At 38.1% G+C, this 26,880-nt stretch overlaps 1 protein-coding gene across 5 annotated transcripts in view; it reads left to right on the top strand.

Annotated features, from left to right (window-relative positions):
• Positions 1–26,880, top strand: part of LOC130172390 (protocadherin-9) — a 189,950-nt gene that overhangs the window by 121,037 nt on the left and 42,033 nt on the right. For 3 of the 5 annotated variants that reach the window (XM_056381099.1, XM_056381111.1, XM_056381128.1), the window contains one exon: positions 9,853–10,054. In XM_056381099.1, coding sequence (XP_056237074.1) covers positions 9,853–10,054 — 202 coding nt within the window. The remainder of the gene's footprint in view (positions 1–9,852; positions 10,055–26,880) is intronic. The other 2 variants (XM_056381119.1, XM_056381136.1) reach the window with 1 other exon arrangement.

Here is a 26,880-nt window from a genome sequence, read left to right on the forward strand (position 1 = left end):
GGTTGTGTGCTGCAATGATGATTAGTGTGAGGCAACTTTGATTGTTTACAATAATTGATGCATTAGTAGAAAAGGGTTTGGAGCCATACAGTATAGGCTTTGGATTGCTATGATATTATATAAAGCACTAATGTGCTATGCCATGTCACATTAGCCACTGGAAAAATATATATGCACAGTGTTGTATACATGTTTATTTTAATATGGTAATATGTGCATGTTTGTGGAAGACTTTTTCTCACCTGCATTTCAAGTAGAAAATGTTTGCAAACTGCACATTCTACATATTCACTGTCCATCTTTATGGGTGAAGTTTGCTAATGCACCCAAGCATGAACTCTTCAGAAATAAATTTGTCTTGACATGTGTAATTGATGCAGGATCTTTTTCTAGTGGCCAAAAGCTTCCTATAATATTATTTTTAAACCACACACACACACGTACACACACACACACACACACACGCACACACACACGTGCGCACATACATTTTAAGGTACAGTCATTCAATTGAAAAATACTAATCCACTCACTAATTGCACCGTCATTTTGACCAAGTAAAGGTCATGAACAACAAATTGGGCACAACCAGAGTCATACTGATTACCATGGATACAGTATGCTGTAGCCTGAACACTGTAATTTGCAGTGCATTGACAGGTATGCATAGGAATATGGTTACCTACCCTAACTTTGAATGCAATTATGTATAATGTGGGTACCTATACAACACCCTAGTGAAATACATAAAACGATTTCCTTTTGTGGATTTCGAGAGGTTATAGACATTTTGCATCTCAGATACAGACAGTTTGTCGAGTGTGCACACCACTGTAACACCATCACGGCTGGCACATAAGTGCAGGCTATCAGTAGTGATATTTGGTGGCACTGTCAACACCTTGCCATGGTGCTTCAGCATCAAACATCACTTCCTTTATCACTTTCTTCCCATTATCAAGTGGCATGAACATCTGCTGCTTTTGGGAGTGCTTACAAGCCTTGTCAAGTGATTTAACACAAATAGAGATTACAAAATGTCCCTATCCTTTTCCTGTTTAAGTTCTTAGTAGCATGGGCTACGATTCAACAAAGGCTTTTCAATTAATCTCACACCATGATTTGAAAATACTGGTTAGCGAGAGAGATATCACTGTATTGCCTTTTATTGTTTCATTGTCTTTAAATAGCAGCTACTATGCATACAAGATTCTCTTTAAGCCGCTGTATCACACTAATCAGTTGTTGTTCATGTCATTAGGTTTTAGCTCTTTGTAGCACCTCACTAATTTTCCAGTCAGTTGGATTTAGTTTTTTAAATGAGAGACGGTGATAATGTAGAAGCTTGCTCATTTAACATGTGGATAAGTTGCATATTTCCGACCTAAATTCATTAGATTAGCACCCTCATAATACCTTATTTCTATTAACAGACAAAAAAATAGAATCCAATTTATCGTTAACTGGGAGAAACAAAGGGAAAGGAAAGTGCTATTAGATATGAAGAGAAGAAGCAATTTCTTCTTAAGTCTACAGCAAAGGAAGTCCGATTTTGGCCTAGCTAAAAATTCACCTCTCACAATGCCTTGTCTGAATGCATTTATTCGAGTGATAATTAATTACAGTATTAAGAGCAGAAATTTAAGTTAGCTTTTAAGATCATTGTTCTTTCAAGCCACCAATTTTAGCTGAAAAGAGAGTGGGCACTGGAAACCATATCTGCTGCAAATTACGCATTAACAACTATTCTGTTGCTCAGTTTTATGGACATTATGTTCAGTAAATAGACAGGACACGCTGAATTTAGTCCATACAAAGGTTACAATATGCTGAGGTACCCTTCAGCTGTTACATAAATAAATAAATAAAAGTTAGATTATCCTGATATGAGCCTATCCGTGTGCTGGCTGCTCTGAAAGCAAACAAAAACAATCTTACAATCCTTATATTTATGGCATTTTGAGGAAATGCCATAAAAATCACCAGTTGCCAAAGTCAACCAGACCTCCCTGCTGCATCGATTTACATTTGATCTCTCAAAGCTGGATAATCATGGCTGTGTAAATAGCCATTATTTCCACAGGATAAACAGATTCCACTAAACAAATGTGTGCTTCTGTACCTATTTGGTGTAATGGAATCACAAATAGGATTTCATGACAGCTAATAGGGTTGTAGGTTATTATGAATCATAGAGTACACTGTGATTATGCTTTTGGTTTTGAATGGGTATAAATAACAGTGTGGCTTTAATGCAACATGAGTGTATTTTATTTATTTGTGATTACCTTTTAATATCTCTAATTCATTTTATTAGCGCAATGACACAAATGTACGTCTCAGTAGCATTTGTAGTGCGTAAATAAGATAGCACCCTCCATAGTGCCAGAGAACAGTGACTTCAGTGTACACTGAGGGCAGCACCAAGATCACATGGACTGTAACTCATAAACACATCAAGCTCCCACATTCAGTGCTCAGGGCCTAGCCTGCTCTGCTCTGTAGTTAACTGTCTCTGAGTGTCAAATCCTTCATCCCAATGCAGGAGACACACACAGAGAAGAATTGCTGTGTCTCTCATTTTATGGCTGTGGATGTCGGCGGAGGGTAGAACCAATGAGTGAGTCAGTAGTGGTTAACTTTGTAGCTAATGCTCTGTGGCAGTTGCACAGGTTTCTTCAGCTCTGCTTAAGGCATAGGGGGAAACTGGTTGAAGTACTCCTGTACTTTCACAGTTCTCACTCAGCCAAGTCAGGTTGTTGTAACAGCACACCAAAGTTAGGATGAAGAGGGAGACGGGGGTGTATAGTGGCGAAAGGTTGGGGAAACCTCTGTGAGAAAGGGTAAGGGGTCACTGCAGGGTGGAGAGGAAAAAAAGAGTAGACGAGCCTAAGATGTCCAGATCTAGCCCTGGGTGCCGTTAGACGACATTAATTATAAATGAAATTTCATCCTTTGAAGAGGTCTGTTAAGGTAAACTCTGTTTAATTTAGTGATTTTTGCTCCTGTTTTCATAGACTAAAATGTAAAAGCCTTTATGCCCGCAACCGATGCACAGCAAACCGGCCACAACGAGCTGTGAAGATTCGCCCATCTGTAGGCTAGCAAGATGTAACTACTGTACATAAAAGTTAGACATGCATGCTTAGGCAATGTATTCATTTCATGTTTTCAGCTGTAGGCAGCCTGTAGTGTCAGACCTGGTTAGCTCAGCCACCACCGCGCCCGTTAGCTGCAGTTAAAGCTTTAACTTCAGATACTTAGAGAGCTATTCTGAAGTCGACAGAGATAATCCTAGAAGGTTTGTTTCTTAAGCTTTTCGGCCTATAAAATAGTGAATGTATTTTTTGCACTAAAGTAGCTTATGCCATAACAGTTTAAAGCCGCAAGGTGTAGACTCTTTGATTATAGCATCTAACCTTATTCCAGCATCTATTCTGTTTTGTGGTTGTAGAGAAATGAAATAATCCTGGTAAGGAATCGTTGCAGTCTATGAGTTGCTTTCAGCCCATTCATCTCGCTGTTCCAGGGTCAAATCGTACATGTAGTGGTTTTAACATGACTATTTTATATAGTGAAAGACTTCATAAGCTCTAAACATGTTTTTTGGAGTTCAGCAATCTTGTAACTGGTACATGTTTTACAATATTGTTGCATAACTTTGAAATTATAATCGTCAAGATTTTTATCAACGCCGTTTTTGATGCTATTAATGTCTAATATTTTTCGGCGATAGGCGATGCATACGACATTTGATCATGAGTTCAGCATGTTGGGGAATTTTGCTGAATGTTTTCTCTCTCCTTTGTTAAAACACTGCGACTGGGTTAATCATGTGAGACCACAGTTTAGCTGGCTGTGTTGTAAACAGATACTCAAGTTCCTGTTTTTCTGTTTCTTTTTCATTAAAAAGAGGCCGCTAAAGTCATGCTGCCCCCTAGTGGTCAGACGCAGTTGGCGACTAGTTGGGGAAAACACAGTGGAGCTTTGAGAAGAAAAGAGCCCTTGGGGTTGGAGACTGAAACAGAGCCAGTTATTCTTATTATTTCATAACGCAATAATATGCCAGTGTTGTGTTGACAGCATGTTGTGACACGCCCTGTGACCAGAAAAATCTATTAGACAGTTTTCATGACAGACATTTTGATTCATAACATTAAATGGGCTGATGAATTACATTTTAAACAATATTTCAGCATCATATCATCAATTTTATGATCAAACTGATATTTTTATTCTAGTGTGTTACTATGTTGTTACATATCATTCTTTAAATGTGATATGTCAAGTATGGCTACGACAAAAAAAGGATGCAAAAGTACAAATATCTATATATATAATGTATCTAACAAGCAAAGAAACAGGAAGTAGGAGTGTTCATGCTAATGTATGAAAGTGCGATAAGATGGAATTAGAGATGTGTAGACGAATGACAAGGAAACTATTAGGACTTTGAGTGCATTAATGAGAAGGAGCTTGTTACAGCATCTGTCATCTGTGAAAGATGACAAGATGACACCTGCCTGTTTACGGATTTATGCTTTTCATGAGAAAAAAAATGTCTAAGTGTATTCTATGTGGGTTAGAGAATAAATAAATATACTGTACTACATTGCATCCATAAATCTGCGTGAGATCATTTAGCCCAGAAAGAGTCAAAATGATGGACTGTGCTCATAATCACATGCTAAGCAAGTGTTCTCTAAATGACTAACACAAAGCACCACTGTTAGACATAACACACTCACACACACATATATACACACACACACGCTGCATGTCCACTCTTCCAAGCTTGCAATTTGGGAAATGGGTCAGAAGTGACTTAGATTTATGCATCTTTGTGTTTTTGTGTGTGTGTGTGTGTGTGTGTGTGTGTGTGTGTGTGTGTGCGCGCACGTGTGTGTGTGTGTTTTTGTGGTGAACCAAAGAGCGAGGGAGTGACTGATCGGGCTTCATTGTGGATGTGGCAGAATGCAGATGTTTCTCAGAACTGCCTAGCTATGATTTAATGATGAAAAGCAGAAGGCGGCAGACTTAGACTCTAGAGAGGCAGCAGGAGCAGACTACGTCAATATTAGAGTCAGAATCAAAGACGGGGGAGATTGTGATTTATTTGTCACTTTTTATTTGAGTATTGCTTACAGAAACAACTTTGGGAACTCTTTTTATCTTCACATCTTTCATCTTTTTTTAAGCTGTTTGAAAAGCTTGTTTTTCACTGTGTTTATGTCATCAAAATAGAGCCCTGGCTGACTGGGATTGTGATGCATTTTATGGATGAGCCCAAAGGAAATCCGACTGTTGTGTTGACAGGAGGCAATGTCTATCAGCTGCTAATGTTTTACTTGATTTGATGTTTTATGGAATGTTACAGCGTGTCAGGGCTGTGGATGAAAACTGCAGGGAACAGTGCATAACACTGAAATGCACTTTCTAGAAAAAAAAAAAAAACATGATAAAACAGGACATACTTTATTCTTTTTAAGGGTTAACAGCATTATATAGGACTCGGCTTTGTCATTTAGTTGTTTCAGCACGTGTTGAAATACAGCAAACCTGGTGTGAAGGTGTAAGACAGAGAGGTGGTGACAGAGACAGAAAGAATCAATCAGCACAAACAGTGGAACAAAGAAGTAAGTCGTGTTTGTGGCCTTTTAATTGATGAAAAAAAAAAAAAAGTATTTTCCACGGTGTCCAGCAGATGGCACAGCACCTTTGGTCTCTAAGGGAAGTACAAAGAACGAGAGAGCACGGCAGAGAGAGAGAAAGAGATCTTTTTGTGAGTTTTGTTTTCCTGGTTGACTGATCTCCCTCAGTGGTCTGATTGTGAGAAAGGACTCGTGGGAAGTGTTCTCTCACTGCAGGTGTCAGGCTGCTGATAGATAAGATTATTTGTGGGGGTGAGGAGGTTGCATTATTTTGTGTGTGTATGTGTGTGTATATGTGTGTTAGTGTGTGTGTGTGTGTGTGTGTGTGTGTGTGTGTGTGTGTGTGTGTGTGTGTGTGCGCTTCTGTTCAGTGTGTTCTTCTTCTCATTAAACGTCCGCCTGATAGAAAGGTGGTGCTGTATTGTGTTCATTTGGAACACAATACAGCACAGAAGTTGTTTTTGACTTGCACACTGCGCTCCATATGGTCGCACTCAGGAGGAGAAAGACAGGGAAGCAGGGAGAAGGCTCCTGCTCCGAGTCATAAGCCCTATACCTATTTGTTTTCTGTCACATAAGACCAAAGTTGTATCAGTTTTGTCTTCTGATGGATTGAGTCTTTGCTGCGCAGTGATTCTGTGTATTTCACCCGCTGATTGTGATTTTCAGCGGAGGTGTTGAGATGTAGTGCTACAGTGCCATAGTACAGTGCTGAAACATGTCAAAATACTCGGTGATATAATGGTAACAGTTACTATTTATATGATGTAATGGGTGACTAACTGCTTATTTATCTGTTATTTTTGCCATCATCATTATTACTCTCTAATTGTTGAAACTCAGTACTCAGTCTTAGTTTGAAACAGATGTCTGTTTTTAAAAATGAAAAATCATATTTTAGATCCATATAATGAAAGTTTAGTGAATTTCTTATATTTCTAATATCTACTTTTCCAACAACTAATGGTGCTAATAATGGTTTTGACACTCATACTCCAGCGTTGACCCATTTTGAACTTTGGAGAAGACATTGAATGGAGGGAGGTTTATCTGTTGGAAGGCAGAGCTCTCCCCATGTATAAAGTTTTGACTGATGCTTCAATAGTCGGCATTTACTCTCTATAATTTGTAGGCTTTCTGGAATTTAAACCTTCCAGCAGCAACGTGCTGCTGTTTGCTTTGAGTTTGTTAAAGTGAGTGTGTTTGGTCAGGCAAATTATAAAAACAAGCGGATAATAAGGGTTAGCAGGCGCGATAAGCCGTAATATCTTGTAAACTGGCAGCAGGGATAGTTTAAGCCGGTCTTATGCTAATATTACTACAAGTGACTGTCAGCAATAGAGAAATACAAATATCTCCAAACATGCTTAAACCCACAAATAAACACATGCACAAATGACAACACCCACATTCCCACACAGTGCATTTAATTTTAAAGCTGGACCTTTTTTTATTTACAGCTCGTAATGCAGTGAAATTATAAATGATGAATTATAAATTATTTTGCTTGGAACAAGCCAGGTCATAGTGAAATATTTATCAGACAAGTCTAAATCATTCCATCATCTCAGCTTGTGTACATAGAGTAAATTCTTACATTAAATATCTTCTGCTACTACCCAAACGGAGTCCAAAGCAAAATCTCTCCAAGTACAGTTTCATTTCTAGGTCCCACTAGTCCAACAGCATTTGACAGCACACACTAAAACCATTAACCAATCAATAATAAGCCACTTTTTCAGAGTAGAAGTCAAAATCAAAGGGAATTACATATACAGTTAACATTATTTCAATTGTTGCTTGCAGTTATACAATATCACATTTGTCATGTTCATATATTGTGATTAATTGAAAATTAAGATTACTGCTCTTTTCCCTGAGTTTGAAGCAGCAGCAGCAGCAGCCTTTTTTTACACTGTCACTGCGGCTACTGCATTTCCTTATGTATTTACTCAGTCCAGGTTTTAATCAAAGTATTCTCATATTATACTGATGTGGTATTATACTGATCTATTCATATCAAACCTCTTTGGGATTTTTGCTTTTAAAGCTCCATTAAGTTGTGCACTACTCCCAAACCTATAAGATATTGACTTTAATGGATCAACACTGGATTTGTAATACCTTTTGATCATCTTCATTTGTAGCATCTTTCCTTAATTACAGAAATCAGTTAATTTATCCAGGTTTACAAAATATTCACTTTGAATATGACTGACTTTGAGTACTATTTTCATCGACTTTGTTGTAAAATAAACAGTTGGAAAGAGGTGGTAGAAAAGCTGCCAACGTCAGTACTGCTAGCTTGACACTTTCAGGGCAGCCAACAAATGGATGGCTACCTTGCCTAAGGCCAACTTCTTTGGCATCAGCAGGAAGAGGAACATATGAAGACACTGTCAATTAACTGCAGATCCACCAAACATGTCAAATCTTCTAGGCTTGCCTCATCCTTCTGTTTCACTGGGTTCATCTTGTCTATGAAGATTTTTTTAAACTACATAAAGTCAACCGTATGTGAAACTGACGCCACGTTGCCTAATAAGCATAGCTGTCATACAGACAAACAAAGGAGGGAAACTCCTTTCGAGAGGTCTTTTTTTTTTCCTGTTATGTCATCTTCATTTGAAATACCACACCTGATCATCTGCCTCTTTATAATTACTATCAGTGACATTTATCCAGACTCCTGCTGTTTTACAAGACATTTACATTTAATTGTACTAGATTCTGCACTTTCAGTTCATGTTGGAGATGGCAAGTTTGAAGAATTGTTAAATTCTGACTTTTGTGAATACATACAAGATTGTATATTTTTTTAATTCTGATAATCCACAAAGAATGTCAGTGCGTGGTCTGTGAGATGGAGAGTTGTCCTATCCAACTGTCAGATAACAACACAACATATCTATCTATCTATCTATCTATCTATCTATCTATCTATCTATCTATCTATCTATCTATCTATCTATCTATCTATCACCATGCATCTAAATCTGAAGCCAGCATTCTTTTGCACAGTCTCCTATGTCTGTTTGCAAATCCGCTAACCCCCCTCCCTCACCCCCTTTTTTTTTCTTTCTATATTCCCCCTTTTTGTTTAATTGAATGTTGCATGCTTTTGGAGCAGTTCTAAAATATATAATGAGGTCATTTGCATCAGACTGCAGATTGGGTGACCTTTGCTTTTGCCAATAATTACTGTAAAACCCGTCTCTGTCTGTCATCACCAAGGATGTGGCAGGGACCTCTCTGTGCTCACGAAAGGTTAGCTGCAGGCTTGTGTCTGGACTTATGAAAAAGCCTGAGGAAAATGTCATTAGAGCGAGGGGAAAAGACACTTGGAATTAACAATTGGAAATTCAATCAGGATGGCTTTAAGGATTGTGTGTGTGTGTGTGTGTGTGTGTGTGTGTGTGTGTGTGTGTGTGTGTGTGTGTGTAGGGGGGGGGGTTCACATGCATATCTCTCCAGCAGAGGGGCTATAAGACATGTCCCAGGAACACTTGTGGGTTAAGAAATTCCCCTCCCCAGTGAGAGTGCAGTATGTGGGAAGAAGGACATCCTGGGGGCGACTTCTGTTAACTCTGCAGGCCACTTCCACTTCGCCAACGCCCTGACAACACAAACTAAACAATCAGGGTGCAAATGTCCCTGCAGCAGTCCTTAACAAACATGATAAACACCATGCCACCAATATCTAGAAATTTTATAGCCTTTGTTAATTACGCTTGACATTAATTACCCTATGTATTTATGAATGGCTCACAAATTTTGTACTTTTCACCTTGCTGAATTTTTGTTACAGCGCTTGATGTTTAATTTGCATGCTGTTATTGGTTGTCATTGTGCAGTGAAACGTGACTGTATTTACCATGTGTTAACTCCCCTTCCCATCAATAACTCGGCCCAAGTCAAAATAAACCTTTTATTCAACAATCATTCTCAGTTTTCTGAAACTGGAAATGAACCCTACTATTCCTCAATACCGTCCTTACTTGTAAATGTTTAATGCATTGCTGCTTATTTCTACTATACTGCTTATTTCACACTCCAGTACTGATCAGTACTCCGTGTGTCAAGCAGCATGCATGAGCTTGCTCAGCTCAGTGTAAAATTAAAGAAAAAAAAAAAAAGACATTTTGAGGGGGCAGAGCAGAGCACTAACATCAGAGGCTCTGTTTTGTGCTCTTGGTTCTAGTCGCAGCGGCGCGTCACGTTTCACCTGCCGGATGGCTCTCAGGAGAGCTGCAGTGACAGCGGTCTGGGGGACCACGAGCCTGTAGGCAGTGGCTCCCTCCTCACACAACCTCTCCCTCTGGTGCAGGCGCAGGACGACTTCTACGAGCAGGCCTCCCCTGATAAGAGGACTGAAGCTGACGGCAACTCCGATCCCAACTCTGGTGAGTCGTAAAATATCTCATGACCATCATTTCCTTATAGTACGTATGCATGATTAGTTTCTCTGAATGTCTCTCTGTCTGTTTTCTCTCTTTTGCAAACTGTGTGAGTGTAGAGGGCCATTTTTGACATTTTGTAAAAAGCTGCAAAATGATAACTTTTGATCCAAATTAGTGGGCAACATTGTGAGTGGGGTACTCGTGTATTTTCTTTCAAATACAGTATGACTTTTTCAGTTTTCCACTGATTGGAGGCAAGACAGTGAAATCTGAGCATGCTTTGTCTTTCAAGTGCAGGTTGGAGAAAATGAAGACAGTGTTTCACATTTTGCTTGGGGGAATGACTAAAACTCCTTGAAAAGAGATAATAAATAGTCATGAAAAACAACATCAGTCCCTATAAAAAACTCAACGTACCAAATATCATTTAATTTAGAGTCATTTGATTGCTCAAGTAGGTTTCTAGTGGATACATGAGCAGGTCATTCATTTCTCAGTTAATCATCCAGACTTGTTCATTCCTCCCAGGAGCAAACCTTGGCCTCCCATAGGCTCCTCACCTATTTGTGAAACTCATTTGATTTATTTAGAGATGATTTCCCAGTTGGAAGTCTTGGTGCTCAGCTGAAGATGTTAACTTCCCACTATTTCTGGTGGGAATGTACATCTCCGACCCAGTTTTCTCATTTTATCATTAAGAGGTGAGGCGTGCTCGAAGATCAAGCGCATCGCCCCAAGGTCGATGCCAGCTTGCCTACTAAGGGTGGAGCAGCCAGCACCACATAAATAGAAGAGCTGTGAGTAAACTGTGAGCACTTATGATTTCATACAGACTCTAACTTAGTAGAATGTACTCACAGGTGGCAGATGTACTGTGCAGGCCTACTGATTCACTGTCTTCTCAAATGAGTAGAGCTGCACATGGCCCGACCATGCACTTGTAGCACAACAGCATTTCTGCAGGGGAAAATCTTTTCGAATTTGAGTTAACAAGTACAGGAAAGGCAGTGATTTTTTTTCTTAAAGGAGAAGAAGAAAGTAGCCATTCTTAGACGGATGAAAAGAGTGCGGTGAAAGGCTGTGAGTATAAAACATGTCTCTTTAGAGAGTGGAAACTAAAGTTTGTTCCACACTTCAAATCAATAGCCATGACTGTGATTGTTCCCTAATCTTTAATGAATCGGTTTACTTGTCTGACCTTAACCAAGCACAAACTATAAAAACCAAATTCATGCTTTACTTGGCAGTCGCAGAGAAAATGAATGAAAACGTTGCGAGTGAATATTTTGCGAATGCTGACATTATGAACCTTTTAAATTGATGTAAAACATTAGAAGACTTTTTTAATATAAATGTTATGTCCTTATCTTCGTATGAATTATATGAATAATATGTATGGATTATAATTATAATAATTATTTTAAACATTTGCAGGAGAGTTGATCATTTCATTTCAATTTTAGAAAGAGGCAGTTAAAGCCAACAGGAATGTTACAATATAAGCTGTAATTAGATTATCAGCAGTTATTGGCCGGAAATGTTGATGTGCTCTCTGCATTTCATGGCACATCAGACATTGATGCTATATGTTAAACTGACATATGTAAATGAGATTCATATGTCTGAAAAGAGCTATGCTGTAAGTATGATGAGTAATAAATAAATAAATAACTGATAAAACACATTAAGAAATATTAGAAGATCCATGGAAAAAGCAAAATTAGAGTATTAAAAGGCTCAAATTACTTACAGTTTGAATTATAATGTGATACTTGTATTCCTTGAATAAGTCCAGTCTCATCTATCGGTGAACAGGATGTAATATATATATATATACAGCAGGTAACACATATATACATATATATATATATATATAATATATATATATATATATATATATATGTGTGTGTCAAAAAGACAGTTGTCCAGTTCCCTCTTGACATGATTCAACCAGGTGACACCTGACCCTGTAACCAGATTCTAACCTGCTTATGATATTAATGAAATATGAGACACACACATGTTCAAAATGGGCTTGCTGACAAATCTCTATTAATGAAATTAAATATAAAAACCTATGAATGTGTGTATACCTTATGTGGTCTACAGAGAGGGATAGAAAGGTAGAGACAGTGTCGGTTGGTGAAGCTGCACCAAGCGTAGAGCAAAAGCCCTCATGCATGTAACAGGACTGGTTACCGTAACTGTCCAACATAAGGCATCACTTTGGTGCTTCAGCAATGGCATTCTGTTTTGTTAGTGTTGTTTGCCTGTCTGCAGACTATTAACAGTGACAGCAGTGGTCTTTGATCACTGACCTGCTGCTTGGCAGGATAATGATTTTATGTCCTGTCTATGAGGAATGTGTTACCTGCTGGCGCTACTCTCATATACATGAACTCGTGGGCCCAGGTTAACTAGTTTGAGAAAGTCTCTGTCAGACTTAAAAGGCCCCACACTCTTTTCTAACCAACTGTTCGACATGACTCAAGTCTGTTGACAAAGGCAAACAGTCTCTGGGAGATATCTGACACTATTATGTTCTAAGTTGAAGTGTAAAGTATCATCTAACACTACTGAAAATAACCTCATTCAGTACAACATTTAAATGAGGTGCTTGACAGTGGGTGGTCTTACTATTTTCTGACATATGAAGACTGTTCAAAAGACCTTCTTAAAGAATCAAAATTGGAGTAATTTATTAAATTATTATGAGTATGCAGTCCTTATTTTTGTGCAGGATATTGAAAAAATATTTACTTTGAGGGTGTTCGTTTTTCTTCTTTGGTTGCAAGCGGCGTTGGGATTTTCATGGGGGAAATATTAAAGTCTGTAGTCCTCCTGATAATATGGCATTGTTGCCTTCCCAGTCGGCATTTAGGGACATCTAAATAGGAATTCTAATCCATATAAAACACATTTTATACAAAATAGCACTGTATTGTTTGATGATATAAATTGAGAGATGATGAAGAAGACTACTTTAACCTTTAGAGACTAAACTTAACCAAACTGTAAGCGTTCCACAACCTTAACTGTATGTTTATTGTTGTTACCAGGACGACAAACATCTGGCACATCTGCCGCTCCTATGGTTTGTATCCAAGAGTAAAGACATGATTAATGTGGTTGTTTACATTGTAAGACTTGTTGAACCTTTAGCATTGTGTGCAAGAGTCAAACTGAGTCACATTCAGGTTCTCTGGACAAGTGCAGCATCTGCACATTAAACCTGATTAAAGCATAAACTAAAACACTGACTACACTGTGATTTTCATAACACAGAAAGCAGGTGTCACTCTTAAAACTATGACAGGGAATATAACTGACCAGATAACCTTTTTGTTGAATAAAATGAATTCATTAATTATACTTAATGTAATCCAGCAAAGTGGTTAGACTAATGTGTAGGTTGTGGCTTTCATCAGAACTAGGGAAACATACACAGTGTGGGAGGTGTGAAAGTCTGATGTCCAACAGTTATTTTTTCTTTTTTTCTTTTTACAATGGAGTAAAGCATAAAGAAATGTTTCATACTTGAATTTATCCCTAAAGCTTTACCACACTGAATAGAAAAAGAATTTCCTAAACAGAACAAACAAGAAAAAATCAGTTGAACATGAGAGTGAAGAAAGGAACAGATGGATGGTAATCAGGGACGCAGCAGTATCAGTCAACATCTTGTGAAGTAGGACAGAAATGTGACAGTAGTATATGTAATGTAGAGTAATATGTGAGCAAATGTGGTTGCTTAGAAAGGAAAGACCTTACAGGGCATCCCCTGGCCCCCCGCTCCCCCCAGTCATGATTGATTTTAAAGGTTAAGAGTGTTTTCTAAGAGCGTTTTTACAAAAGCTCTTAAATTTTTACACACAATTCCCAAAACAGCACTTAGAAGCGAGTCCACGTGCAGGGTCATTAATAAGAGCTTCTTAACATTCGCTGTCCATGGTGCTGAAGGGAAGGATGAATTGATTAAAAGTAATTTGCTGTATTAAATTCTCCATAAACCATCTCTGATATTAAAAATACATAAAAATACAAAGCATAGATGAAACAAATGACACAGTAGATTCAATTAGTGCACTTGGAATCATCAGCATGAGCACGTCATGAAAAACAGCCTCATTTACAGTCAGCAGTGGCAGCCTGTTAGTGGGTGGAAGTAAGTTTCACAGAGTAAACTTCATGAAGTCTAACTCTGATCGATTTAGCTGCTGCTCAACACTGCCCTTAAGCACAAATTAAGCCATTCTGTCATCAAATCAGCATTTTTGCATCAGACTTCAACTGGCGACTGGAAATTCTCTGTCAATGACAAAAATAACTAGCCAATATAAACAGATCAATAAAAAGAGGAACAAATAGACAAACAATGATTAGGAAAAGTGGCATCAGACAGCCAGGTGGAATTAACGTATTGGGGCAAAATTTCAAAGGTCAATGACAAATAACAATAAAGTAAACATATACATAACCTTTGCCAGAATCCAGGAGCTCACAATTCTCATCATCATAGTGCCTGCAGTCATCATTTTAAAGGCTATATTGGATAAACTTGCAGTCTCATCCAAAAATCAGAAACTGATTGGCAAAAACTTGAACTATGTAAAGAGAAGAAGGAGACAAAGATTTTACACATCACGCTAGTTGCTCCAAATAAATCTAATGAATGGATGGCCTGGGTGATGGGCTCAGATAACCCAAAAGGGAACAATTGTCGGATAATCAGTGAAAGAATTCACAACTCATGGCCAGTTTGGTGCAAACCACAAATAATCACGTTTCTTTTTCGATCTTTTTTATTACTCATATTTCATCACGCTCATCATGGCAAAACTCGGATAAAAGGGAAAATGAAAGACCACAAACATAAAACACCCCTTTTTTTTTTTTTTTTTACCTTGTGAGACGATGCAGATTGCAACCAACTGTGCCTTGCCCAGTGCGCTTGGGGGCCACTTTTGTCATGGCCAATCACACTAATGATTTTCATACCGTTTATTATAAAATTTGATTCAAATAATCTCTATCAAATCACGTAATTCCTCACAGCCACATGTCTACCTGTATTGTAATTAAAAATGTGGAGCTCCAGGCCACACTCCCTAAAAAAGTGATGAAGCATGCAGCCGTTGCCCCGGTTATCCCTTGTTTTGGATGGAGACACCAGGGGTGGATTGGCAGGAAAGGACAGTCCTGAGGGAGTTATTAGCGGACAAAGAAGTTTTAATTAATCTATGATTTGACATGGAGCCTTGTGAACTGTTTTCAGTGCATCCATCTCCAAAGTACCTGATGATTTCCACTGCGGTAGAAACTGTAGAATAATTAATTATAACAAAACGTTTGATGTGCACATAAGCACAGAGGTTTGTACAGTGTGGTGCTTGTTGCATGAAATTTAAGCGGCAGATATGTTGTTTGTAATCGTGTTGAGACAAATATGTGCTGCCTTCAGATGGCTGTAAATAGAGTCACCAGTGTCAAGGAAAGGCTTTCAGTATAGGCTACTAACTGTCGTGGATTACAGAGCGAGTAATGCTATAACGCCATAATTGAAATAAATTTTTTGTGTAATCACTCACAACTGGTTGAAAGTGGAAAATGAGCCAGAATAAGAATAAATGTGTTTGTGCGAGTTCAAAGAGGTTTATATCTGGGTGTGTCTTCACCAAGCAAAGAGACCAGCATTATAATGGAACACAGGTGGGCAGTGCAGTCGACATGTTCTGAGCAGGAAAGCAGCGGATCATGTGAGTCGCACTCACTCTTGGCATCACGATTGCAATGCACTACTGGACTGGTACCACCACAACCTCTGCTGTGCCTCTCCTCCCATTGGGGTGCATGGCGGGTCACCAAAATACCAAACTGCCACAGTGACCGCTGTGTGCCGCAGGAAAATACCAGTTTGCCAGTGCAACGCTGCGTTCCACCTGTGCAGACATGAAAACAGAGCCCAAAGACTTCAAATTCAAGTTGTTGTAAAGCTGTTTTGAAACAGCCTGAGACTGTGTAGAAATTTGTAACATCAGTTTAGGATCAATTTAGCCCTAAGGTGCTTTTATGTAACAAAGCTCAGGGGCATCTGTAACATTCATGCTTCATCATAGTTTACTTTTACTTCAGCTTGTGCCTTACTAAGGGCATTACACAAAATATTGACTTGAAATTGAGTTTCTATCTTTATTAGGTCACTCTATTAAAAGACAAATCAAATAAACAATAAGGATGGAAGTAATAGTCACATACTGAATATCTTCTAGGACTGCTGCATGTCCCTCTGCAATTATAGAGTGAAGTCATTCTTGACAGTTTCTGCTGAAATAACTCATAATGAAACAAATAAACAACCAAGTCACAAATTCACCAAATGAATGCATACTTGGGATGAAACATAGTTCTGTCAATCAGATACATTTCTGAAAAAAAAAAAAAAAAAAAAGATAATTTTTTTTTTTATTAGCTGGTTTGGTCTCAGATTGGTTGTGCATCGATGAGAGTCCCTGGACTACAAAGAAACAGAAATAATACATGACAGGAGAGTGCCCGGAATAAACAGAGAAGAGAGTGCGGTGAGATAGGGATATTTATAAAACATTTAAAACAGCCATTATTGACTAAAGTGCCATATCAATGATTTAAACACATTGCAGACAAGGAACACAGGGCAGTAAGACAAAAAGATCACTTGCGTGCACACACACACACACACACTTGGAAAGTCAAAGGCCAATTAGAAATGGACTGTGAGATGAAATTTGAATGAGTCTTAGGGACTGATACAATGAGAAAAGTTGTTTGTCTTTTCCAGCGAAAACCCTCAAACTTCAAACCTAGACTAAGAAACAACCAAAACCCCCGTGTCTGATGACTGTAGAGTACCACAGGTCAAACGGGATTAAAAAGCAAACAGAAATATAATAAATCAGCTTTTTTCAAACAACAAAAGAATCTTCAAGTCATTTCTGAACTTACCAAAGTAAGTGGTGAGGTTACTATGTGGTGCCAGCTGGGCTACATTTACATGAGAATCCGTTATGAGTGTTTTCCTGTAACAACATTTTTTGGATGCATTTTTAAGATTTCTAAGTGATCCACATCTTCTTCCTGTGTTTACCCTCATAAAACTTGCATGCATAAATGAAAAACTTTTCAGTGTCAGCCCACCAAAAAGAAAATACACATTTAAAATGACTAGACTAAACTAGATTTAAAAAAAAAAAAAAACTATTTGAAAGCCACATTGGCAGATACGCAGTATGAGGTTATGTGCAGTACATCATGTCCCTGTGTACATGACATGTCCCTGGAAACAAGAGATCAGAACTGGATCACTTTGACCAGATTTTTTCTACAAAGTCTTGGTGGCAGAAGTCTTGTCCTGCTACACAATGACTAATACTAATTCAATTTTAATACAATATGTAAAAAAAACAAAAACAAGTAGCAATAATCCATGCAGTAGGTGCTGAAGGCACTGGACAGTGACTTTCTTTCCAGATTGTGACAGTAAGTTATGTATTCAAAGCCATCGGCTGCTATTGAAGGAAAGTAATGTGTAATCATTTTCACACCCCTTTTCCAAAGCATTTTATTTACAGGTGATGGACAATTTTCTTGGAAATATTATCCCCCCTCCTATCCATTACTGTCAATATTTTCATGGGAGTATATAAGCTTAGCTTCTGTATACTGAATTTGAAAGTGGAATGGAAATTGTATCATTTGAGCAAGTCGATAAGTGTATAAGTGTATCTAATGTTGTGTGTTCAATACTCAAAACTTGCTCTAGTTCATCTTTGTCATTTGGTAAATAAAATTTCTTTAAGACAGCTGTTTTTCTATACTAATTATATAGTTTTGTTTGCGTATCTTCTTTTGCCCACAGAGTGATTAATTTGGCTTTTGAGCAGAGAGGTGGCATTGTAAGAACAGCCGTTTTTTTATCCTTTATACAATCCAAATATAACTCCTTCCCACCATCTAAACAGCAAGTTGTTGCATGTCATGAGCTGTGATAGGGCAATTATCACCATCACTGACAATTTAACTGAAGGGTAGGAGAGCTCTACTTTTTCACAATAAAGAAAAAACTATCAAAAGTTAGGCGATGGCAGGATTTGTGGTTCAGACGTTAGACAAATGTGAATCATTATTGTTTTTGACACTGATATGAATAGACGAAGTGATGTAGAAGAAACGCGTATAAACAAGCAATAAAGCTAAGTAACATGTTGAACTTGAAACTGAGAACATTAACAGTTGACAACATGTTTACAAAAAAGAGTGCTAATTGTGGCTGTAATCCCAAGAATGGTGTCTGAGCGAGTAGGAAAAGAGGAGAGGATGGAGCTGGAAGAAATAAATTGTGATTGAAGTAGCTGGCAACACCACCACTGGCATAGCTTGTTGTCCTGTAACCAGCCACCTGAACTGGATTACTCTGTAGGATGTTTTGTAGTTAGGAAACCCCAAAAAATTAAATAAATAAAAAATAAGACCATATTCAATCTAATTTAATGATTGACGTCATAAACAGCCCATTTCGATTGTGGGTCTGAGCTAGAGATCACACTGGGATTGAAGAATGTCACTGAATGCGGGAGAGAACAGTAACTTAAGAAATGACTGAGAGTACAAGTGAGCCAACACAAACATGAAGCTCGAAACAGACAATGAGAATGACAAGATGCATCATTTTAAATATTTTAAATAATATTTAAAAACAGACAGGGGTAACAAAGCATAGAGCAGGAGAAAGATTGGCCAAGAATGTGTTACGCTGACGAAGCCAAAGTGGCTGAACTGCATGTGAGAAATAATTTAAGAAAGGATAACAGGGTTAAATAAAAAAAAAATAAAAAAAACATGACATTTTGAGTGTAGTTGAACCTTTTTATCACGTAGGATGATGTCGCTGTTAGAGATTTCAAATCATCTAGTGCATTCACACCTCTTCCCATGAGGCAAAATCTAGTACTTTTCAAAAGCACTAGAGGTTCACAATCACAGCAGCCCACCATATATTCAAGCATCATCAATTTCCTGATTCACTGCCGTGGTTAGTTTAGTTCTTCACTATAATATTTATCCGCACTGAAACTGTTTACAGTACCACAAAGCGTTTATAACGGTACTGTCCTGCAGTTCTTTCCTTAGTCAGTCTGACTTTTAGTGCTAATAAGTTATTTAATTAATTAATTACTTTTTAAGACAAAGGGATGCCTTTTGTACTTTCTCGATTTAAGAAATATAACTAACAACAACAAAAAAAAGAAAAACAACCAACCAGATCCCATCATACAAACACACACATCATTAAAACCAGTAACTGGTAGGATTGGTGTGTGTTGCGTGCAGAGGATTGTCAAATTAATGGGCCTGCAGCATTACAAGATTTTAGATTTTGTTCCCTTGTTAGATACAAATTTTAACACACCCAACCTAACAACTATGTAAGAAGCAAAAGTGTCACTTGAAAAATGAATACATAAATGAATATTTTTTTGGCTTACATGCTAATAATGAAGCCTTGTAGCTACATGTGTAGAAATGCAAACGTCTATTTCTGCAGATTTTAATAAGAAATCTACCACTGACACTTGTCACTAAACTGAGCAGCATTTATGTTATTATGTTAAATGAATAGATAGAATACATTTTATAATCAGATAAAATGTCAAAGTCCCTTTGGGTCATGAATAACTAAAACTGTACTCCTGTAAAGAAAAAAAGGAAAAAAAAAAAAAGAGCCTATAGGTCATCTGTGCAAGCAGCTCATTACAACTCATAGTTAGGTGTTACTGTTAGGCAGTCGTAGTAACAAGGACGAGAGCAAAGGAGGAAGTCAAGTGACGTAGTGTACAGAGCACAGGACTTTAAGACTAGAGATTGCTGTTTGTTTTCCTTGCAATGCAATCAATATTATTACTATTTTTTTTTTTCCATGACCTCTCCATAACTTTAACCCAGTATTTGTATTGTAACCATGACAACGCAGATCCTCTACATGACTAAGTACTTATTTTAACGGAAAATACTTGTTTTTTTCCAAACCTAGCCAAGCAGTTTCTGTGCCTAAACCTAGCCGAACCATGATCATTCCATAAGGTTAACTGCACAATTATTTCTGTAACTATGGCGACGAAGGTCAGGTACACCTGCTGCCTTGGGGCGATATTTCAAGATACACTCGGATGGGTTGCATCAGAGGGGAGCGACAAATGACCTGCATGGTGATTTGGTAGAATCGCTACTGTACTTAATGTGCTAAGTCTAGTAATGTGCTGTGGTTAAACAGCACATTCAGAATGCATTAAAAACAAATAGTGTACAACATTTAATGTCTGACACATTAAACTCTTGGAAGCTGAGAAACCAATGTCAGCAATTATTGCCTGCAGTATGTTACCAGGCTGGGGATTACAGCAAGGAAATAATACGAGGTGTTTTACCTACTGGGGCAAATAATCCTCCTACTCATTCATAATTAAATCACATTAAACATGAATCAGAGGAGAGTCAGCACAGTGCACCTCTACACCTCAAATTGTTTAGACATACAAGAGGGAACTTATTATTATGGTTGTGTTGTTTATTTGTCAGTCTCCCTGTTGTCCAGGAATATACAGTACGTATTGTGACTCCCGTTTTTTGGGGTTTTTGCATATCCATGGTAAAAAAAAAAAAAAAAAACTCAAACTGTACAGACGTGCAGTAAAAACTTGTTTTCTTCAGTGCTGGTACTGGAATACCTCTGAGAAGCCTTTCAGTGTGGTCAAGCACACTGGGAATTGGGGGCGCTGGAGACATGTACTCAACGACCATGAACCTGAATGAATGAATAGCAACTTTTTTCAAATCTTAATCAAGTTAGTTTTGTTAATTTGACCAATAGCAGAAAAGATATGCATCCATCGATATAGATATGACTGGACAGACTAACTTGACTTAATTTAGCTTTTAGCATTTTTTTAAACTAAATTGTTCCTCTTCTTCGTTGCATGGGATTGAGCAGGTATTCAAGCACTAGTTGAAATGTATCTGTGAAAATATTTGAAGATGAGTGATTTTAACAGGAACACAGTTCACCAAAAGGGTTGGTTGCACTATTTACGCATAGGAACACAACCAACTGACAGGAACAGAGGAGGAAGCAGAGGGGAGAAGGGGTGAGTGGATGAGGTGCTTGTTGAAATAGCACAGTGTGACTGGGAGAGGGTAGCTGTTAAGGGGCTTGGTGGAGAGGGACAAAATGCTCAGATGCAAGATTGTTATGTTCTCTACCATGAAAATGGAACCACTTTAGCCATTAATCATTGATGGACAGGAGATGATGGATAACTCCCTTGTTGAGGTACATGTATTCTCCTCCGTTCCATTCAGCACAGCTTTGTCTGAAACATCAAAACATCTTTTCAAGTTCAAACTGGCTAAGAATACAAATTAAAAAAAAAACAAAACAAAATAAATTATTCCTAAATTTGAATATGACTCTAAAAAAATAATTAAAAAAAGTCACTAAATTTGGAAATACTGTGAAACATCACAATTAAATTGGTGTTAATCACTAACACATGTCTGGCAATTTGGACTAGGCAATATCATTTTTTCATGATGTCTCCATATTTTATCAGATGGTTGGCTATTTATTTCATTGCAATATTGTGAAAATATGCTCCAGGCAAACAAGATGGTCACAGTGCCACGTTTTTATAATTGTTAATGCCAAATTTCTGGTGATTTATTTCCCAGGCGTCCCTTTTGTCTCTCCATGGCAGAGAAGACTGGCAGCTTCTTCACTGCATTTTACCTTTGTGCCACCAGACTTGTTGTCATGGGAAATGTTGGATTACTGCTTACTTACACAAAAAAACAACTTATTTACTTTGCAACTATGTACCATACAACTTTACTTTGCTGTTTCACCACTCAATGAAGAGAAAATATGTACTGATTTGTTTCCTGCAGACTGTGATGAAACAGTCATTCACTAAGTGGATTTCACAAGCCCACAATGCAGAACACCCTCAATTTCAGTGTTATTTTTATTAATTAGTTAAAAAGTTATGGCAGATGTACACAACTTGTTTTCAACAAAGTACAGTATCTGATTTTATGACTTGAATATACAATACACACTAAGAAAATTGCTTGGTAATGCACGGAAACCATGAATGGGCAAAGGAAGGCGACTAGCTTATAAGAGCTATTGTAACGCTCACAGTGGGAGGATTGTGATGTAATCTTGCAATTTATATATTCTTCAGATCCATATGCCATATTGTATCTTGTCCTGTCTTAAGTTTACATTGCAGGGAACATGACCTAATCCTTTTTCGAGGACTGAGTAAAGAAACTTGTTGTTATGACTGAACCGACCATTTATGTGTTTGGCTTTTTCTCATTATCAGTGGTGGATGATGTAAGCAGATCCTTTAGTCGAAGGTAACCCGCGGAGTTTGTTTTTTAATCTAATAGCGCTATGACACTGTTTTTCAATTGGTTTCCTATTTTGTTTGTCTCATGTATGTGCACAAGGACGCATATGCACGGCTGCATGTGAGAGACATGACAAAATTGCCTGCCAATGGTTTCACACTGTTCCGCTAATGTAGCCAGCAAATGCAGGGAAGAAGACTGCAAGCTAGTAAACATGGATGTAAACAACTCTCAATTCAAAATACTGGAGAAAAAAAAGGCTTTTTTAAATGTTTTACAAGGAAGGAAATGCATTCAACGCGTTAGTTAGACCTCATGGATACACACAATGTGTTAGTGAGCAGATGAGGAACACTATATGTAAACATTGTCTTCCTATGTTTACGATCTTTAAAGGCACCTTTAAAGTGATACTCAACTCAAAATCCAGAGCTTTTTTTAATTGATCAAATACTCATCCCCCTGTAGGTCTGAAAGGTGGTTGTCAAAAGTCGCTCAGTGGTCAGGTTGAATTCATGTACATTTCAACGGATTCCAGTGGTAACAAGCTTTCATGGTGGGAAAGAAGGTATTCAAAAGCCCATAGAAACTTTTCACCCCACTTGTCCGCTGTGTGACCGTCTGCTCAGAATGTTCCAGTTATACATGCATCACTTCAGTTTGTCATTTGCACTGTGAGCTGCTTTAGTGTGTTTAGAAATGTATATATTGTCGTTATTTGATAAAGAAATTCAATAAAATTTTCTTAACCTGCACAGAAGAGGCATGTTTTCACTGCTGTTTGACAAAAATTCTAATACTGGGCAACAAGGAGTTGGACATAGTTGGAGTTATGGCCTTTTTGCCATTAGAGAAGAGAGACTAAAGAGTACAGAGCACAGGCTGGTGAGTGGGTTTGGATTATGTGCTGGAAGTGTGTACATATACTCTTGGGCACTGTCAATCGAATTCTGAATTCAGTACAAGCTTCCACATAGTGTACTACCAGTTGCTGGAATGTAGGCAGTGACTTAGGACACTTTTGACTTTGGTTGGACAAGAAGCCGACTGCAGCTCTCCGGATGAGCTGCAGGACTAGACGAAAGCACTTTAGTGTCACAGCCAAGAGCGTGTTGCAGTAATCCAGGCATGAGGTTGTGGCCATGATGTGATCCTTGTGCAACAAAGTTTAGACTAGGAATCTTGATGCCTAAAGCAAACCACGACGGGGATGTTTTGAAGAGGCAGATCGGAGATATGACTATGTGTTGGTAGGTGACTAAACATAAGCACATGATTAAAATACTGACTTCTATACTGCCTCACACTGACATCTTTGTGTTAAAAAAGTGTTTTCAAGTTAAAAACATTCAAATCTAGCCTGTGAAGTTAGCACATGGCAAATACATTTTATCCAACGATCCAGTATGCTCTAGATATCTGTGTCTGTGTAACACTGTGTGCCAACTATGCATGCAAAAAGCCTGGATACTGTGCATCTGAAACTCAGTGACACAGTATCTTGCTTGAGTTACACTAATTGCAGATGATAAGAGAATGTAGGAGAATACGCCAACAAAAACCAGTGACACCTGCCATTGTTAAACAGCTAATTGGTGGGCAGGCAGTCAATTAAGTATCTGCATTTCACGCGTACTTTTATTTATGTATAGCTGTCCAGGGAGCGTAATAGGCGACTGTAAGACAATAGCAGTCTTATTAACCGAAGATGTTTAATCCACTGTCATGAAATGATGAAAAGGGTAATGCAGTAGGAATAAATAAAGGTAACAAGTAAAACGTAAGAAGGTGCACATAACTATTTTCACCATTTGTTCAGCAAGGTTCCACAGGTTGTGCTGCTGAGACCCTCCACACACACACACACACACACACACACACACACACACACACACACGCATCTTTAGATATCCTTAGGCCCCCATGCATGTGTTTTGATTGCAACCATAAAACATATGTCCCAAAGATATTGCCAACTCTATAACTGTCTGATTTTATTGTTGCATATTTATCCACAGGAATACATGACATGATGTCTTTTAGGAATTCTTTATTGTGGAAATTAGGACAATTTAAAAGCGTTCTTTCAGTTGAATATGAGTAACAGACACGTCCACTGAAACCCTGTGCCAGCAGCTTTGTTGTTTCTGTAGTACAGATGCCCAGCAATTGACTATTCAGGATAAACAAATACCAGGCTGTCACTCAGTCTGGCAGCCATCCGACCACCTCAGTCACAGACAGCCTGTGATGCCAGTGAGATGGTGGGATGCCAAAACAGTAGATGGATGTCACAGATCTTTTGACTAGAGCACCATGCTGCAGTGACAAACTATGAGTACCTGTTTGCATATGCTTTAACTGTATTTCAAAGTTCTAAATCAATCTGGAGTTGTCTTAAACCATACATTGTCAAATCTGATTCTCTAGGATATATCTCCTATCATGAAGTTTAGTTTTACGTCACGCCAGCAGTAGTAAGAGACAGGCAGTTTTACCTTTGCCAGTTGTCACTTCTCTTTTCTTAAGGGAAATTTAGAGGGATGATGTATACATATTCGCAGTTTAAACTCCCCTTAAACCCAGTTCTGCTGTATGTGAGGAAGTGTGTGTTTGTGTGTTCCGTCTGATACCTAAATCCCATTGTGTGAAGAGGAAGTAGCAGGGTAGAGTGGCTAGGCCCCCTGACCAAGCCTGTGGGTGGGTGGCATGGATTCATAAATCAGGGAGAAGTGTTAATCTCTCTCAGGTACTGGAAAGCCAGCCCTCAGTAAATATGTTGCCCCAGGATACAATGGGGTTTAGAGGATTTCTGTCTCCAAAGAGAAATTAGGCAGCAGCTTCAGAAGTGAGCTAAATGGAAATGCTTGCTGGAGCATACAGAGAGAGTAGGGTGCTGCTGTCAGCTAGTAAACATCGTTTCAGAGTAGCCTCAGTCATTATCGTGGCAGTCACTGCCAACAGCTAGGGCGAGCAGACGGGTGGGCTGATGAAGAGCATCTTCTATGCTGATGATTAGTCACAATAGGGAGGATAAAAATCTGAGGACTGCTGGATTATATGGGAATGAGAATAGTTTGTGCTATACGTAAAGTGGCTAATAACAGTAACTTACAGTTCGATCCCACCTACTTTCTGTTCTGGAATTTCTTAAGAAAAAAAAAGACAAAACAAATTAACTCAATGTCATTTTTTGCTTACACTCACATGTTTTCTGCTTATACTGCTTTATATCTTAAAAAAAAAAAAAAACAAACAAAAAAGTTCTTTATTGATTTCATAATGGCAAGTGAGAATTGGGGCAACAGGAAAGGTAAAATAAATATGTTCTACCTTTAAACGTATTGATAACTCTAATTATTAGCAATCACAGAGTGAGTTTTAGAGGCTCCCAGTAGATCATTTAATGAGTGTATGTCAAATGCATAGTTTCAACAGCAGCATATTGTCAGTAATCATAACAGCCCATTGTATAACCTTGACATAAAAAATCCAACAATATAATGTAAGCATAAATTAAGTGAAACACTTCCACCTAAATTTTGCAGGGAATACACGAATGACCCGAGTGTTTGTTTGTTTTTTTCCATTAGGATAACAAAGGTACATTGAAAAATTTTCTTACTGTAATCTGTATCTGCAGAACATTAACTATAAGCATATTTTATTTTCCCTGTGATATTCAATCCTGGCAACCAAAGCATTATTAATATTTTAATTGTTATTTTTAGGCCAGTTAAAGCACTTGGTCAAGGCTAGGGAAAGACTGTAGTTTTGGTTAAATATTGAACAAGTCAACGCTGACAAGAAGCATGAAAAAGGAGCGCTTTGACTTTTTCCGTTTTTAACCAAAATCAACAACTATACTACTATGATCACAGTTAAAGGGGTGGGGAGTAGGTAACGGTTGGTAAATGATAGTCTGTATATATTTTATGCACCTTCTACACCTGCTGATCCCTGTTTAGGATCATAGGGGCCCAGAGCTTATCTCATTATCTCAGCATGCATTGGCTGAGAGGCAGGATGTCAGGCTGACATTGGACAAGGCTCGGTCAAAACCTAGTATATGGCTGGAACATTTCTGGTCAATGTAATTGAGGACGCAGATTAAAACTGTTGTGGAACCGCTGTAAACAACTTGTCTTATATGTTGTTGTATTTGCATTGTGCCTAATTTCAGCTGGTTTTAGCCCTTTATCTGTTTCCCTTTCTCCTACTCTCTGTGCTCACATAAACAGTATTTTAATACAGGCAAATTTCCGATAAAGCTGTTCTCTACATGTTTTTCTGTTTCTGTTGTCAGACAACAGAACAGGTTTGAAATAGTGACTGAAACACTACTGACTACATGATAACTTCCAAGCCTCTTATAGAAACTG

This window comes from Seriola aureovittata, chromosome 1 (assembly GCF_021018895.1).
Source record: "Seriola aureovittata isolate HTS-2021-v1 ecotype China chromosome 1, ASM2101889v1, whole genome shotgun sequence".
NCBI classification, from domain to species: domain Eukaryota; kingdom Metazoa; phylum Chordata; class Actinopteri; order Carangiformes; family Carangidae; genus Seriola; species Seriola aureovittata.